The sequence below is a fragment of the Lipophrys pholis genome (assembly GCF_963383615.2).
Source record: "Lipophrys pholis genome assembly, chromosome: 2".
Classification (NCBI taxonomy): domain Eukaryota; kingdom Metazoa; phylum Chordata; class Actinopteri; order Blenniiformes; family Blenniidae; genus Lipophrys; species Lipophrys pholis.
In genome coordinates this window covers 23,386,160-23,405,180 of record NC_137636.1, presented here as the reverse complement: position 1 = coordinate 23,405,180, position 19,021 = coordinate 23,386,160, and the positions used below count along the sequence as shown (strand labels likewise).

Here is a 19,021-nt window from a genome sequence, read left to right as displayed (position 1 = left end):
AATAAAGCAGCATGTTGTTTGTTTCTTCTGGGGTTCACCCAAGTGGTTGCAGTTTCCAGCTTCCCAGCTTTTCTGGCTGTAGAGCAGATAAATTGATTTTAAGAAGAACAACAAAAAGCCAAAACTGAGTTTTAAAACATAATATGTTTAAGTGAACAGACGATTCGTTCTTGATGCTCAAATTGCCTTTTACTTCGATTTTAACTATTTGAATGGATTATGTGGCCTTCAATAAGTTCAGAAAAATGCCCTTCACATTTAGATTCCTGCAGCAAACAAAGGACAGACAATTCACCAAGATTCATTTTTTTCTACATGTCAAAGGTTTTAGACTTCATTTACATTTACATCCATTCACTTAAACAATACTAATATCAGATTCAAGCTTCGTCTGCTCTGCGTTCTGTTTCACTCAGCTGTTTTTATTTTTTTAAGAATATCAAATGGTTGCCTCCAAGTTTCAGGAAGTGATCAAACACATTCCTGCCACATATTCATCAGTATGTTTCATTTATCTGTTTTTATTTTTTGAGGAACAGTATAGAAGAAAGATAATAGCATTTCCAACTAACAAGTCTTTAAAAATCAATCATCATTAAGAAACATACGTCCATGGAATTTACACAGTTCCAAAACACAGATTTCTGTCTTGTGAGATGATAAAGTGTTGAAACACAACACTAACCTGAAATAAAGCCAAATGTGTGTTGACATTTCTTATCAAGGTTTTATTTTCCACTCTCGCTTTTCTGCTCCTTAAATTACTTTTACAGTCATTTCAGAAACACACTGCACTTTACAAGAGCAGTTATTGTTGCATTTCCCAATTTGGCCTCAAGATGTCACTGTTGTGTCACTATAACAGGAAAAGCTGTAATACAAAGCTGTGATCGACATCAGCTCACTGGAGAGATGCTTGTGGATGACCTTGGTGGTCAACACAGAAAATGTGAGGAACCACACAGTTGACAAATAATCTATCTTAATGCTTCAGTCATCGCCCTTAAATCTGCTCTGTTTATCCACAAACACAACAATGAATCTGCTGCTGCAGCCCAAACAGAAACAAAATAGTAGTCACAGTTCAATGATCCCCCACAATTTCTGTTAATATTTCCATTAAAATCCATTGGAATTGAATGAACGCATTAAAAAAAAAAAAAGTTCATGTAAGGGAGTAATGCTGTGATTATAACTGTGTATAAGCTAAGAAGAAGCACCAGCAGATGCAACTGTAAACTAAACAGCGACTAACGTTTTTGGCAATGATTAACTAATAAAAAAACAAAACAAACAACCAGACTGACTACTGTGGCTCGCTGCTGCCTCCTGATAAACAAAAGTGGAATAGCTGAAACATCTCAACCAGTACCTTTAATCTTTTGTCTTAATCCATTCCTGATTGAAATCTGACTGGATGGAAAAACTGGTTCAACAGTGTGGAGTTTACTGCATACAGCATGGAGTGTCTGTAATTTGACTCCTGCCTCTTTGTGCAAATCTGATCCAAACTGAAATTTTGAGCTTTTTCCATTATAATTTACTTGGACCTAAATAAATTATTTAATCAATATGAACATCTAACATCTGTGATGTTATGGACGGGTATCATGTCTTAAACAAATGTCACTGTCAAAATTTTCTTTTCTTAACTTTGGAGCACGATTTGACACTCCGGGTTTATTTTAGATTTTTATATATAAACAGGGACAATCAACAACAACAGATCAAACATCTTTAACAAAAAAGAAAAGTTCTACCAATCATGTCATGTTTGTTAAACCCACGACCGTTCTGGCGGATACTCACAAACCCTGTTTCAGGAATAAAACAGTCATTGGACCTGGTCATATGGAGGTAACTTGAACACTTCTCTAGAATGTGTGAACATAGCAACACATCCTCCACCCACTCAGGGGTAACTCCTCTAATGATACAGATCTAACCAAACATGATTATGAGTCCACGGTTGGATTCCTGCTTTGTTCTCAGGTCTCTTTGGACCAGCAAGTCTTCAGAGTGAAGCGCTGCCCCTGATAACACAGTGGGAGTAAAAAGACCTCCGAGTCCCGGAATGACCGTTCAAAGCACGGTCAGAACAACACGGCTTATTTTAGTTGGGTCATGTTGCAGACTTTGTTGGAGCAATAAATAGTGGATGAAATGCATTTAGCAGTGTGGCAAGAACAGTGACAAGAAAATGTATGCGAGTCGTTTAAGACCTGTCCGTTCTCTGCATTAATTTGTCAAAAGAGATCTGCGATTGGAAGCGGGGAAAAAAATACCTGTTTTTACTGGATTTAAAAACAGGTCGCGCCAGTTTGGCATTAATAACCTGAACTAAAGCCTTGTATGCAGGAAGTTTCAAGTGAAAACGCATTGAGGCAGTAACAAGCTTCATATTTACAAAGGCAACGTTTAGAAAGCCACGGAGTGAGCACGCTGGGCCACGAGTTGACGCTGGTGCTTGTTTTTAGAATGAAATCACACACACATGCAGCAGAGAACAATATGCTATAAACCATGGGCGAACACGGACATTCATATGGACAGACGACCAAGTTGGACTGTTATCACAGTGACTGTCAACTATAAAACTACCAAGTCCCGGGAGAACATGGACTAGGAGTCATGACACTCTGGAGGAAACTTTGTTCTGATTGTCAATCCGCTGAGCATGTGCAGAAGAACTATTTACTATGGTCGTGGTGCTCGTGTGCAGAAAGAGCATCTCAGAAAAGTTGCGTTTTCCCCTGTTTACAAGTAAAGAGAGTTGGAGCGTTTTAAAAAGAGTTGCATTGTCCCCCGTTGCCATAGAGTTGGAGGTGGAGCGTTTTTAAAAATTCCCCTTTCAGTGATTTTGAGCACCGTTGTGTTGGAAACGGACCCCTAATAGGTAAGGAAGGTTTTTGGATTTCAATCAAAAATATTGCTAAAAGCTCCTGACCAGACCTGCCCAAATGAATGGAGGAAGAAAATAATGAAATGCAACTTCCAGATTATTTCCTGAGCCATAAATGTAGATGTAAATATAGACTATTAGAGCCATTTTGACTCAGGGAACATGCATGGAATTCTTTACACTTTTTAAAGCCTTACTGTGGGCTGGATTTAATCATTTCTTGGTCCATATATTGCCACCCCTGTTCTAGGCTGTGAGGCAGCAAGGCAACCATGATGCTGCCTCCACCATACTTCAGTTCCATTCCAGATAACTAGGAAATCCCAAAGAGTTCACATCCGTTCTGATAGCACAGCTTTCTTCACATCTTCTGCTCTACAGATTGTACCGAACATGAATCAGTATACAGTCTTTGACCAGCAAAGGTTCTCCGGTGGAGACAAATGTCCAAAGCAGCCATTTTTGTCCCTCTCATCCACCGCAGAGCCATTTCCAAGCTTGTGTGGCGGTTCCACTTCATCTTCTGTCAGGCTGCTTTCTTCTCCTTCTTCCTCTTCATTGTCGCTTCTCTCGTCTCGCTTTAGCTGCAACAGAAAATATATGTATAGCGTGGCAAAATGGAGACTTCAGCAGATATTCTGCAAATGCATGATTTGATATGAAAGATTAAACTACTTTGATAATGATAGTGGTCCATAGTCATGATTCAACATGAATTCATTACAGGAATCTGTTTGGATTCATTATAATAACATAAAATACAAAATACAATATGAACATTACATTCACTAAACATGGTCAAAGCGACTGTCTGAATATTTCTTAGATTGTCAGAGCACATATAGCAGACTCACATTTCCAAACATGAACTTCTTGATCATGCAGAGAATGAGGTAGGCCCAGAATATGTGCAGACAGAGCAGCACCACCAGCATCACGTTGAAGAAGTAGTAGCCGAAGAAAGCTGGGTATTGGAGAACCGGGTAAACCCAGGTGCAGTGGATCAGCCTGAAATAGAGAAAATACTAAATCTCTCATATTCAGAATAAACCTGACTGCTTTATTAACACTATAGCATTTGTACTAGGAAAGTAGGGGGGGAGGGGAGAAAACTTTAGATTTTTTTCCATTTTTAGAGACATAATAAAAAACATCTGTGTGAAAATAAGACATCTACAAATAGATTCCAAGATATGTTAATACAAATCATATTGTATCTTGTCTTATTGTAATCCATGTAATCACACGTGATCATCAGCAAAAACACAATATATATTCATAAGATTCAAAAAATAGTATTCATTTTCTTTCTTTTTTATTTCTTTGGGAGAATAAAGATATATAAAGCAGGATCAATAGTTTTAAAGCAAAACTTGTTACAGTTTCTAACAACTATAGAAAATAAGGTAAGACACTATTATACCAGACCCCAACACCTTAGTGAGGAGGATTCAGTCAATTCCATAAGTTTACATATGTAAAATATTTTTTCTCCATTAAACTGAGGAGGATGTTAATCAGTGGTGAAGATTTTCAAGATACGTGATTAAAGTTTGTCAAGGTGAGAACATTAAAGATCATTTACAAACCACAACATTTTGTTTATCCAATAAGATGCCTTCATGCCGACATGCCGGATTGTTTCGAAGCATATGGATTTATCAAGCAGTAAAGACACTCACAGTTGGAGGTCAAGATTGAGGAACCAAGAAGAAATATACTGTTCCTGTATAATAATTCATCTTCTGTTTTATATGAATCATCTGATGCTTCTCGGAGGGAAGCTGAATATGATCCTGGCCCATCCTCATGTTGGGATTCAAAGTGAAAGGTATAGCTACCATAGACCTTAAAACTTCCTTCTACAACAAACACCTGAAGCAGAGTGTGTGACCTGTGAGTCGCCTCGCCATGCAAACAGGAATGTGCCATTAAAATGACAACAAAAAAAAAAGCCTTTGAACTGCTCTAAGTTGGTTAATGGACTTTCTGCTGACACAATGTGCCTGACCATGCGTCGTATGCGTGAGTGCTCACCACAACATCAGAGGAGGAGTTCACCATACATAAATAGGATAAATTATCATCCATTGTGCCGTTTGCACTTTTCGATTTGGTCCAAAAGAGTATAGATTGTGATGCCTGGCCAATATAATAAAGTGATAACAAAGGAAATGTTTTGGAAACTCCACCAGGAGGCCGTTCAATAATGTGTGTGATGTCATACTTGGAGGATAATTGGCTTTCTGGCAGAGAAGGAGGTATAATCAAAACTCTGGGTAGTGATCATTATTCTCTCAATCTAAACCAGGAGTATCAAACACATTTTAGTTCAGGAGCCACATACAACCCACTTTCATCCTGAGTGGGTCGGACCAGTAAAACAGTGCCATAATGATCTTTAAATTTAAATTGTAAAGTTTTTCGTTGTTGTGGTGTTGTCAGTTTATGTGATGAAAATGTCTCTATTTTCATAAACTCAAACAATTACTCCCAAAAATCATTAGAATCTCAACACAAAGACAATTGTAACCTACTGGTGCAAAATACAGTGAAATAATCCAAACAAACTTCTCCCATAGCTGTTGTATTCTGCATGTTTTTACAAACTCACCCTGGTCAATTTCGGCCCACAGGCCTTATGTTTGACATCCCTGATCTAATCTGTGTGGTGGAAATAAATGAGATATGCTGAGTTACAGAACTCGAAGCAGCTGTTTGTCTCAGGCTTTCTCCTTTTTTTAAATGTTGAGTTGGAACAACTTATCTGATCTGGTATTGGGAGCTGATCTGACACTTGAATATTACATTTGTGTGCTGCTGTGGCGCAGTTAGTAGAGCGGAGTGTCCGCCATTCGTATTATTGTTGGTTCAATCCCCATCTCAGCCTGTCCATATGTCCTTTGGAAAAAGGTTGACGCACTTTGAGACTGCTGGAGAAGTGAAAATGTGGCAATTAGGCTCAGAACTGAAGCTGAATATGAGTGTATCGGGATATTCCAAAAAGCTTTAGAATCAAAAGAAGTTGAATAAACTGAACAAAAAAATTGAGAAATAAGGTTTGAATTCTGCTAAACAGAGTGGATGCAAACCTTCTCGGGATGTGACGAAGGTTTAAAAACATGGTCAGATTTTTTATAACTCTGAAGGAATTGATGTCGAACCAGCAACCATACTGGAGACTTGCATAGAGATCATACACATGTTCTGGTCCTGTCAAAAGATAAAAGGAAACTGGGATAGAATATGACAAGGTTGAAGAAAAAAATCATTTAAAACATAGTTTAATTGGGAAAATTCACACACAAAAAATAAAATGTGGATGAAAAATGGGGGGGAAATTGACGAATTCAGAACCCATGAAAAAGACACCACTAAAAACTCCTGGACCTGACAATGACATAAGAATATTTGTTTATATGCATATGTGTAGGCAATGTAATTGTGGAGTTTGGCCATTTCTCACTTGTGGGACTAATAAATGTTTATCTGAGTATAGTTTCAATTCTCACCACTTGAATGTGCGATCAATCTCTGATGAGTGAGGCAACATTTGAATTTTCCACTGAACCACAATTTGCTGTCAAGTTGACTGAGATGGAAATGAAATGCGGTCAACGGAATTAAAATGTATTCTACAGTCATGCAAACATCTGCCAAGTCTATCTGGTGCAATTACACTAGAGTATTTGCATGCACAATACAGCCTCCCAGGGGGTTGAACATTTGGCATGCAGGCCAAAACTGGCTGGTAGGAGGCTTCAGAGGAGCACATTTTCATTGTAAGTGCCTGCTGAAGCTCATTTCTCCACTTTCGGTAAGGTACCGTTTACACTTGAAAATGGAAAACTTTGGTTGCATTTTGGACGTCTGTTTTCACAACAACGATAAACAGACATCATTTTCAGAATGTTGCAGTGTAAACGTGAAACCTTTCTGAAAGGAAAATGTAAAAACACCAGAAATGTCACATAGACGGGGCCTCAGTCACACTCATGTAGCACAGGGATACGTAAATACGTAAAGACTGTGTAAATACGGTCTCAAGAGGATCATTCGATATCAGAAGTATCAATACGTTCATATTAATTTGCACGTCACTAAATATTGCTTTAAAAATGGCATTAGCGCCAACGAATTGGATGTGTTATAAGTCATTGCAATCATTTTAGTTTTGCTTAGATTAAATGAAATTGGATTGTTTGTAGTATATTGTCACCAGTGGTTTTGCGGGATAGTCTAACAATGCAGTGCATTTTAACCCATACATCAATATATTCTCAGCTTACCAAAATGGAAAGATGATCAGTCGCGTCACCATGAACACGATGGCAAACAGAACAAAAAGAGTTTGACAGGTTTTCTCCCATTTGGCATAGTTGAATAATTTGGCAGACTAAAAAACAAAAAAAGAAATGGACTGTTAATCACTTTTACACAAAACAGAAACTCAAAAGCACAATCACTAGTCAAAACTTTGTGAGCTCCTGGTTCAAAATGTCTTCATTCTAAAGTATCATCATGTGTTTCCTAGCTTTTGCATAAGTGTGCTAACAATACTGTGAACCTCTGTCATAGTGTGAGATAATTCCCTGATTTGATCCAAGCTCTCAAAAAACACAATAACTATAATAAATGGTTGGTTATTTAGAATTGTTGAGGATCAACATGCTCGTTGAGCCGCTTAAACCAGCATGTGGTCACTGACCTCCAGGAGAATGTCAGAAGCATCATGGACGAGCATCACCAGCGTTCCTATTCGGATGTAATTGACGAACCAGGAGAAGGACAAGAGGACCAATGTGGCCAAGTGGTGGATGATCTGCTCCCTGAAGTCCTGATGAAATACAGTCAGTTAACTTGAAGGAGTTCAGATTGGTGACATTTTGACTTATTTATCCGGACATGTGCAAGAGACACTCAGCCAAATGAGTAATCCCGAGATTATTTGACACACACTCCAATTTTAAAAGGACATGTGTTACGTGTTCAAAAAGGGGGTAGGAAGAAGTATAACTTTAATAAGTTAATATCACAAGATTGAAACCACAAAGTGACAAAGAGGAAAATGTTCTGTTTGCTGATGTAATAAAGAAACCCTAATCCTCAAATGTCTCTCTCTATCTATCTATCTATCTATCTATCTATCTATCTATCTATATGATATAATCTATCTATCAGAGCTGAACCGTGTTGGAACAGCAGCCTCCATCGACTCACCTTTCTCTTCACATCAAAGGCGACACTGATGAGAAGACCGCCATAGAAGCTCATCTCCAGAATATAATACCAGTACTGAGAATCCAGCATGGACTGCAGACAGACACACACAAAAAACACACAAGAGTCAAGAAAACCGGGGCAACATGTAACATGAACTTAATCCCAGTCAGAACACAGAGGTAGAAGTCCCTTCAGGCTGTGCTCTTTGTCCTCACCCTGTTCGCCAGGAGGAAGGAACTCGAGCAGAATCTATTGTTCACCTTCAGACGTCGTCTTCTCACACGTTTGTTTCACAGAAGTACGACCTGATAGTCAAGCTTGGGTATGGTGCGATTTATAGGTTTTCCTGTAGCATTAGCCAGAACATTGTTCTAACTTGTAATTTATACTGGTCATGATATTATATCAATGATCGAGGGACACTATCATATGGGGATTTGTCAGGCAGCAAATCAACATTTTGTCTGAGGATTGGAGCATGTTTGATGAGGGCTGAACTATTTTATGGTGTTTCCAGTCTGCAGTGGTCAGGTTTTATCAAACGTGGTCCAAAGAAAGAAAAGCAGGTACAAGATCCTGAGGATAAAAGGCTTATTGATCCATGTGGACTCATGTCGAGATCACAGGACTTAAAAGATCGGCTGCTACTATTGTGGTGCCAGCACTCGATGGATCAGGGCTGTTCTCAAAGGAAACTGAGGAACTCCACAGTGCAGCAGGTGGTCATAAAGTTATGGCTGATCATTGTACATGCTAAAGAAGCCATCTCACTGTATGAGCTCACTTCAGTTGAGAACGCGTCAATTGACCTTTTTTGCATCAGGAAAGATTTGTGTTTACAAGGTAACGTGTTGAAAATGATGTCCATTTACACAGAAATGCTGAAACCGATGAAGTTCGATGATGATCTTTAATGTGGACACGCTTCTACATCTGTTTAGTAATCACCTGAAATGACTCATGTCATAATACAGACTAAAGTGGAAAGAAAATAATTCATTCCCTTGTGCGCCCCTTGTGGTCAAATACGTTGCAGTTAATGTCATAATTTCTCACAGCTCTTAAATTTCATCTTGCAGACCGGATTGGACTCTTGCAGACCCGTTCTGACTTGCGTGTTGTACATTTGACATCCCCGAAGTAACAGGAGCAACTATAAATGTATAATATGAAAATAACAAAGTGTATAAAAAACCTGCTTTGGAAAGCCCATCCAAACTTCTCTTGTGTCATAAAGCCATTCTTTCTGAAAACAATATAGAAACGCAAAACAGTAAAAAAACAAAGTTTTTATAAAAGGGTTTAAGCAGCTCCCACAAAGTAAAGTGCTTTTAAAATTTGATCATAGCTGCTTTGAAACGCTTCTCACAATATCATGATATAATATTAAGTTACTCACATCATACAGCGCTACTATTCCACCAATGAATGCAGACAAGTAGAAGACAAACCTCCAGCTGTGGGGAGGAGAGAGGAGACCGTCTGGTTTATATAGTGTTAAGATAATCATAACGAACGCATACAGATAAACAAAGTAGTGACCTGACTTCTCTGAACTTCTTGAGGACTCCAGGACGGTCCTGTCCACGTCTTCTTCTGAACCAACGCTCCACTTGTCTCACGGACAAGTTGCTTTTCTTGGACAGCCCTTCGATGTCACTCTGGTGAATTCCCACACACACAATCAAATACATCAAACTCTGTTCTGATAGATTTCTCAGAAATATTCTGACTTATAAAGTTTGGAATACAAACAAACATGTAAAATAACCAATTCCGTAATTTTATATTCATCAATAATATATTAAATCTGAGTTGGAAAACAACAAGAACTGAAAAAAATGGAACTGATGAAAAAGTATATTTTCTGACATCGGCTGACATATTTCTCTTAATATATATTGCGAATATTCAATTTCATCATTTGTTGGAGCCAGAGAAATTGAAGCAGCACCACAGCATGATGATACCTCCACCATGCTTTATTAGATAGGGTGGATTGTAATTTCTGGGCTTCATTCGTGGCCTATAAATAAACTATTGATGATGATTCATTAGTGCAAAAAAGAACGAAGCTTTCAAAATTGCAGGAACTCTCCCGTTACGGTTGTCTTTAACGTACAAATAGAATTGTGATAACCTCAGAGCAGTCAAAGCCTTATAGCCACACCAAATGGGAAACAGGACCTTTAATTGGAAACCACGAGATGACAGATGAAAGATTAAACTGCTAAACATGCCAAATTATGAACACGTTTATGATATTTATAAATTTTTTTACATTTACATGTGTTCATAGCTTTACTCAGAGTCCAGGTGAACGTTGCTCACGTTATTTTAATCGAGGGTTCCTCTGATTACCTGAGCAGGATTTCTACACCGAGTGTAATGGACTTCCAGGACTGGGTTTTTCTCTGCTTTCAGGGGTATTTTCTCCCTGATCCCAACAATAGCCGCAAGTGGTGTGGCTATCCACCTGAAATATAGTAAACACACATACAGGGGTCAGGATCTGTAATACATACATAATAACAAACATATCTATGCTTTGTTGCATATGTTTGGTAATACTATTCGCAGTAGCCATATAATGTAAAAGTAGTATTTATTTACATCATAAAAGCCCACTCAGACATGCACACAAACACTGACCACTTTAATCCAAAAACAACTGATTCACTCATTAAGGTCAGCTGGAGTCACATCAGTTATCTGGAGGACGACGCTCTATAATCTGGATAAAGATAAAGTTTATTTAATGATTAGTCATGAGACTGATATTACTGGTTGGGTCACACACACACACGCACCCACGCACGCACACACAGGGAGCTGCCCATACCTTTCAAACAGATATCTGATGAGTAAAAAGCCAAAGGCGTAGGGAACAGTGACATAAAGATGTGAGGGTTTGGCGTAGACTCGACCCTCCTTGTCCTCCAGATCAGCCCAGGACAGCTCCTTTGGCAGCCAGATCCCATCCGACCAAAACCACTCGTACAGCGTGTGAAGCATCGCTCGTCCTCAGGCGAGCCACTGGATCCTGCACAGACAAGTTACATCTTTAGGAAGTGGTGTGTTCTCTATCGTCTCAAGACTATCTCTCCACCCAGTTAGATATTTCATATGTATGGAGCTGGAGAGATAGTCTCTCCACCCAGTTAGATATTTCATATGTATGGAGCTGGAGAGATAGTCGCTTCACCCAGAGAACCACGGTTACAATGTAACCATACGGTTTCTCACTGGCTGCTGAACGCAACCCTAACCCTACAGCCTTTAGAAAGAGAAGCTAATGTTTATTCCCTTATGGCATTGTAGATAGAAGATCATTTGGATAATAATTTATGTTCACATGCTGCCATTAGGACGGAGTGGGTTTCTTTTTCTTTCAATTGAATTGAAAAACTGTTTAGGAGGGAGAAAAAAAACACATTATGTTGTGCCTATCCTTTTTAATAATATCAAATCATAACTACTGATTCAGATGCTGCCAAGACAAAGGCATGCATGATATAATTAAGGCCTCATTAAACGCAACAATAATTCAAGTGGAAATGCAAGACTTCGTCAAGTTTTGGTGGTACGCTTACACGACAACGGTGTTCGGAGTCACTGAAAACACAACGTTTGAAAACGCCATCACAATGGAACTCTTTGAAAACGGTCCGAAACTATCTCTGTGGAAACGAAGGAAAATGCAACTTTTTCTGAAATGCTGCTGCTCCATACCCTGCAGTAACTTTTCAACAGTATGTCTGCAAAATACAGTGAAACAGCAAAATACTTTGGAGCTTTTTCATGTGCATTAAAAAAATATATATAAATCAATAATAAGTATAATAGCTTCATCCAACTGCATATTTTTCTGCTTGTTTGGGTTCCATTCAATCACTTTATGGTGAAACACAAGCAGGCGAACAGCAAACAGGAAACACAGCTTCCAGCATGTAAATAGTCTGATGCACGCAAGCCCTTCATTTGGATACTTCTGCTTGCATGTGAAGACACTTACAGTGTTTATTCTGAGTAAATCACCTGCAAAACACAGATAAACTGTAAGCCAAATCTATTTACAAGAGTGAATATTAGCACACTTCATGCAGGATCCATGCAATATGCCACTCCTCTGTCTCCTTTTTAATCTTTTCCATCATTTCTACACTTGGCAATGTTTTTAATCCTTGTGGTGGGATGGTTTCGTCCTGCGGGCTGCATGTTTGACATGCAACCATGAAACTTTGAAAACCTGTTTCACATGCTGAAATGGAGAATAAGGCGTTGTTGATACGACCTCATTTCAAGTGGAAACGCGTCATTTTTGTGCGTTTGTGTCAGAAAAGTTTCGTGTTTACACTGCAACGTTTTGAAAACAATGTTTGCTTACATAGAAATGGCACAAAGACTGAAAATGACATAATTACATTAAGTAGGGCCACGAGTTGGCGTGCACACGTGTGCAGAGGACAACACACTATAAACATTAACAATGGGAGAACACAGACATTCACGTGGACACACAACCAAGTTGGATTGTTATTACGGTGACTGTCCACTATAAAACTACCAGGTCCCAGTAGAAGATGGACTGGGAGTCATGACACTCTGGAGGAAACATTGTTCTGATTGTCTATATACTCAGAAAAACTATTTAATATGCTTGTAGTGCACATGCGCAGTAGCAGCATTACAGAAAAGTTGCGAAAAGTTACCCCGTTTCCACGGAGACAAGAGACAACACCTAAAACACAAAAGGTTTTCTGTTTTCACGAGAAAATGTGCTAAAAGAAGGAGCAGCTCAAACCCATCATAAATAATGATTTATTCTCACATCACCAGCAGTTGACTTCATCTGTTCCAAAACATGATATGGATGGTTAAAAAAAACAAACACTTAAATAGAGCATATATGTTTCAGATGTACACTATTTTCTCAGTTCGACAGTTTGAAAATAAAAAGATGGTTATGAGTTGTTTTGTTTCCTGATTGGAGAAAGAGCCTCGAATAAGCGAGGACACTCAGATGTTACAGTTACTGTAGTGTACATAAAAGTCTATTTCCTAAACAAATATTGACCTAGTGACCCCTCCCTCATTCCCAGATCCTCTCCACGCCCTCTTAACAGCGCACACACACACAGAGTTGAGAGAGTGAGAAAAGACAGGAGGGGGGGGGGGGGGGGGGGGGGGGGACGACTGACAATGAAAGCTGTTGCAGCTTAGCAACATGTGATCACAACTGAGAGCAGTTAATAATGGAGTGTGTGATGTCAGTGTGTGTTTGGGAGGTAAATCATATGTGCAGACTGACAGAGGCGAGCTCGGTTTGACAGCTCGTCTATTCAGCACTTTGCAGATCTGGAGGGGAAACCCGTTTGTTCCCGCTCTCAGTCCTTTCCACTGCTGTCCACAGGCAGTGATCGAGAGGACAAAACCTCTGAAACACCAGACAGGAGTTGCTCTGGGAAGGTACCGAGGCTCAGGGGAACCAGAGCCAGACCTTTTTATCCAGTCCTGAGAGATCTGGGACCATACAAGTCCTCTCGTACATGAATTAAACTGCCAATAATCTCCAGGGTTAAGATAAGATAAATACACGCAAAAACAAAATCAATTTGCTACAAAGCGTTCGGGCACATGAGTGTTTCTTCTTTTCTTAAAAACCTTTACATTGTGGGAGTTCATTAGAACATAGTGGACATGTCTTGTTAAATTCTCTATATTTATTTTCACCCTCATGTATGTTTGCTTTAACCGAACTAAATAATTTAATGTTTCTCTGGTCAATAACATATGACCAGCCAATGCTTGACCCTTCTTACAGTAGTTAACCCTTTAAATACATGGTTGACGTTCTTGACGTTTATTTAAACATTATCCTTTAGCTTCTCGTTAAAATAGTTGTGATTTAATAAAGACAGTGGGACTAAACGCAACAGTATGTCAAACTGACCAAACTACACTTAAGCCGGATTTACTCAACGTTTTCAAGTGAAAACAGAAAAGTTTTGTTACGTTTTGGTTGTCCGGAGATACTGAAAAAGGCTGCAAAGGTGCAACTTTATGAAAATGCTCCGATACAAAACTAAACTTTTCTGAAATGCTGCTACTGGTCATGCACACCACAACCGTAGTAAATAGTTCTGCCCAATAAGACCAATGTTTCCTCCAGAGTGTCCTGACTCCCAGTCCATTCTCCTGGGACTTGGTAGTTTTATAGAATCATTTATTCCAGTCGTGGTGCCCATGCTCAGCAGCAGCGTTTCAGAAAAGTTGCGTTTGCCTCTGTTTCCATGGAGACTGAGTCGGAGCGTTTTTGAAAAGTTGCATTTTCAGTGGCCCAAAAACCCCAAACCCAAAGGGCAACGAAAGTTGTTTGTTTATTTTCCACTTGAAAACATTGTCGTGTCAACGATGCCTGAGAGCTCTGATTGGTTGTTGTAACAATTTTAACAAAAACTTTCTCTTAGTACTACTTCTGTGTTCAAATATAATAATGTCCGTTTACTACCCGAATCCAAATCCAAAGTAACGTCTGTATTTTTCTTTAGCAGATCAAACCTCAGAGAGGAGTCTCATACTGATTTCTAATGACAGATTATTCTGGTCAATCCATACGAACTGGTTGAATCCGTGACTTGAAGACAAAAGACTGCGACGCAGAGTGAAAATGGTTCTTTTCCCGGCCGGCGCCAATAAACTACACATGCGTCTGCACACGGCGGAGCAGCCATGGGCGTGTTGGACCTGAAAAAACAAGGTGTGTTCTGGAAAACTGGTGGCAAAACGCGATTAGGAGACAACTGGAAGGGACTGCCTGAAGTGACCCGCTAAAATCAGGTTTGATTGAAGGGTAAAGTGCTTTTTTATTTTTTTTATTTTAATGACGCCGATTACCACGAGAACACACAAGAAGGTATCAAGAGCCGGAGCTCCTGTTTGTAGCATCCCGTCACTATAACTGGATTCATTATGGGAATTGAAACCAGATGGAGTTTTGTGTTCATTTCAGATGAGCTGTCACACAGAAACAGTTTGGTTGTTACGCTGAAATCCTGAGCTCCAGCTGTCTATTTCACTATCCCACATCAGGTTTGTCTTGAAGGAAACTCACAAATTATGTAATTTATGTCATTAGTAATTCAAGCGTAAATAAAAAACGAACCTCTCAAACAAAGCATCACTATTTGCTAACCACTATTCAAACATTTGACCCGCACCAGTGCTTTGGACTTTAGACTGTACACACTGATGATACTTCAGCAGCTTTTACGCAGCCGCTCTCTGGTGTCGACTATAGCCCTCAGAGGATTTTAGAATTACAGCAATTCAGAAAGAAAAAAAAAAAAACAGCCAAACAAAGGCTAAAGAATCACCAATTAACTTCAAATGCATGTTTTTGGAACATGAGAGGAGTATCTCAGGGGGGAAAAAAAACACATAGAGGGAGCAACATACAAGTGCAACACAGAAAACTTAAAATCTTCTCCCTGTGAGGTCAGAAAGAAAACTACTACAACATCAGCTTTAATAAAGACGAATATCATGTCCATTTAACAACAGGATGCATGAATTGTCGGTGTTCCGATAATGATAAATCTTTACCTACGCTTGTTTCAAAAAGTTGCGTATTCAGTGACTCTGAGCGCCATTGTCAAGCAAACAGGCCCCACAACACTAGGAAAGTTTTCCGTTATCACTTGAAGATGTTGTGTAAACAGATCGTAAAAGCCTTCAGAAACTTTGTGGTGGATGATCTTATCAGGTTGGAGTTCAATGACTGTAGGATTAATGATGATTGGCTGTAAAGAGATGATTTTTTTTTTTAAATGCAAACAATTTGAAGTTGTATTCAAATCAAATAGAATAAATGTTTACATAATCAAGAGAAAACAGTTTAAAGAAGGATAATAGTTGGATGGTCATTGTCGATCCCTCAATAGGGACTGCATTACTTTTTAATGACATGTTTTAAAGAAAAGAGGCGCTGTGTTAAAAAGAGACTAAATTACACTGTGGAAATCACTGCCCTCACTCAGAAACACTTCTGATCACCATTGTCTGTGAGCACAGTTCAGCACTGCAGCTACAATTATCGGCTTTAACTGAAAGAAACAAAGATATGAAGAAGATTCAAGGACGCAGCTGAACTCACTGACCTCAAACCCTTTTCAGATGAGCTGAAGTGAGGAAATAAACATGTCATGGAGTCAAATTTGTCAGAATCCTAAGTTGGTGTGAAGGAACTTTAGTGCACATCACATTAATAACGGGTAAAATTAAGAATATTACGATTCAGACTCGGTCTTCTGTGAAGACTGAAGGAGTCCATGTGTAAAGGTGACCTGATATAGAGAAAACATTGAAGGTTGAAATACACTTTATAAAATAAGAAGAACTGACAAAAACACTATTTTCAGAAATTACAGCAAAAAATTAAAACCAAGCAATTTGCTTCTTTGTGGTTAATCAAAATCCAACAATTCTATGTGTGATTTGTAAAATAATCATCTTCAGATGTGATTTTCTTTTATAAGTTCACAGTGCACTTATTTAATTGATTTTCCATTTGTTAAACGAAATAAGAGCTACTTCAGTTAAAGCAAAATGCAAAACTAAACTTTGATTTCCGTTTAATTTTGCACCATTGCAAAACCTTATCGAATTTACAACTATTTAAATGTATAACCCAACTCATCTGTCGTGCTTTCAGTCATTATTGACTCAGCTTGGTTAGTTTGGAGAAAAATGTGAAGAAATTATCAAGATGTATCAAATTACTGGTCATTCTTAAAGACAGAACGTGTAGTTAGTTAATTGTTAAAAGAAGACAAATTGTTCAAACATGTTGCTTTGTGTCTGATTAAAGCGATTGTCACTTTGTTGAAAACGTTTTTTTTATTTTTTTTTCAACTTTAGGATCGAGTCTGTAATTTTAAATTGAGAATAAAACTCTAGTATCACCTTGAGAAAAGCCCAAAGACCTGTTTTCATGACCTCGGGCGTCAGAGAAAACAGCGGTCTTTCCTGGTCTGTTGGCTGTTTGTATAGTGTTTCAAGTGACATTAAAGGAGATTTGCCTGCAGTCAAAGTACCTGTCACTCCACTTTTCCATAGCTGCTGGCTCCACAAAGGATCAACACACATCAAAGCTTTAAATCTGTCAAATTAAGTCGGAAAAAACACTCCCGGACATCAAAATCCCCTCACAATTAATCTAAAGATAAATCTTTGGATTGTGAAGCGTGGCAGACCACACAGCTCGGATCTGGATCTGTTTGTGAGAACAGAGAGTTCATTCATCCCCACCCAGCCGTGACAGAGCTGGCACCGTCTGAGAGCAAACTTCACCAACTGCAGGATGTCCACAGGCTCTCAGCTTCAGATTAATTCACATCAAGCACATAATCTGTGGCCAGAGCGGAGTGAGAAACTCTCTGAGGTGTCACTCACTTCAAGGTCAGAGTAAAACAAAAGGCTCACCTCTCCGGTGTCAGGGCTGCAAGACGGAGCAGGTCAGGGCCGTTGTTTCCACAGCGCCTCGCTGCGTGTGTTTGCTGTGGGAAATGAACATGGATGGTAAATCCTCTATGCCCTCCCTCCCTCCCCTCCACCAAAGCTGCCAGCCACTCTTTGTCTCACATTCTTCAGGGTTACACCCAACACCACCACAATTACCTGGGAGGGTTTCTCTCCCTCCTGTCCAGGAAGTGCAGGTAGACCACTGGATTCTCACACACACACACACACACACACACACACACACACACACACACACACACACACACACACACACACACACACACACACACACACACACACACACACACACACACACACACACACACACACACACACACACACACACACACACACACACACACCGCTCAGCGCTGAAGGGATCTAATAACACTGTTTGCATTGTGTTCCCGATAAAGAATAAAAGCAAGTTCTCCCACAGAGCAAATCTTCCACAGAGATAACAGAGAGACTCTGCTGACAGTGGGAAACAGCACACCAAACAGGGAGCACAAACTAAAATACAGGCTCCAATATGGAGGGAAATTTAAAAGACGGGCACATTAAAATGAACGGTTTTTAATTCAACACTTAAATATAAAAGACCTTCATCATCATCAACAAATAAATAGTTCAAATTCACCAACTGTGTTGATGTTATGTTGATCCTAGTTTAACTGGATTTATTTGTGTTGACAGCTGTTCTACAGATGTCACGAGCAAAACAGTGTGTTTTGTTGTGTGCTGTGTGTGTTTGCATCACTGTTTCATCTGCGGGATTGAGACGAGCCCAGAGGCCGGAAGATTAAAGTGAGAGGTGTCAGGTCACAGATTTACTGCTCCAGCTGCAGTTACAGTAAATACAAGCTGAAGCTATACCATACATAAACTCAATCATCTATTAAACCTTCATAACTTTGGACTGAAATTATACCCCAAAACAATTGTTTTGGGGTATTTGTTTGGATGGGTATTTCTTTGTTTCAAGAATTTGTAAAAGACTTCATTTGCTCATCATTAATTGACGCGACAACCTGCTTCACTTTAACACAGCAGATAATACTTAACTATGTTTACAATGAGCTCCATCTCTGTGTTGTTTGTGGAGGGTGGGTGTGTGCGTGTGTGTGTGTGTGTGGGTGTGTGTGTGTCTACTGAAAAAGCACACAGTGTGCCACCATTAACAGTCAGGCTAAATCAATAGAGCTCTTTGATGACACTCCTAATGAGTAATGTGACTGTTACTGGAAAGTTACTATTCAGGCCTTATTTACACGACAACATTTTCAAGTGAAAACAGAAAGCTTTCATTGTGCTTGGGGTGTTTGTTGACACGACGATATTTGGAGCCGCTGGAAATGCAAATTTTTGAAAACG

The 19,021-nt window shown here is 39.3% G+C and overlaps 1 protein-coding gene across 1 annotated transcript; it reads right to left on the bottom strand.

The window, feature by feature from the left end:
- Positions 1–530: 530 nt before the first annotated feature.
- cers3a (ceramide synthase 3a) lies at positions 531–17,686 on the bottom strand. Its single transcript, XM_080458613.1, has 11 exons — positions 17,609–17,686; positions 10,968–11,168; positions 10,487–10,601; positions 9,668–9,786; positions 9,525–9,582; positions 9,321–9,371; positions 8,123–8,215; positions 7,611–7,739; positions 7,192–7,298; positions 3,757–3,910; positions 531–3,486 (listed from the first exon to the last, which is right to left on the bottom strand). The coding sequence occupies exons 2-11, from the start codon at positions 11,138–11,140 to the stop codon at positions 3,301–3,303; spliced, it is 1,185 nt and encodes a 394-aa protein (XP_080314739.1). The 5' UTR covers positions 11,141–11,168; positions 17,609–17,686; the 3' UTR covers positions 531–3,300.
- Positions 17,687–19,021: the final 1,335 nt, after the last annotated feature.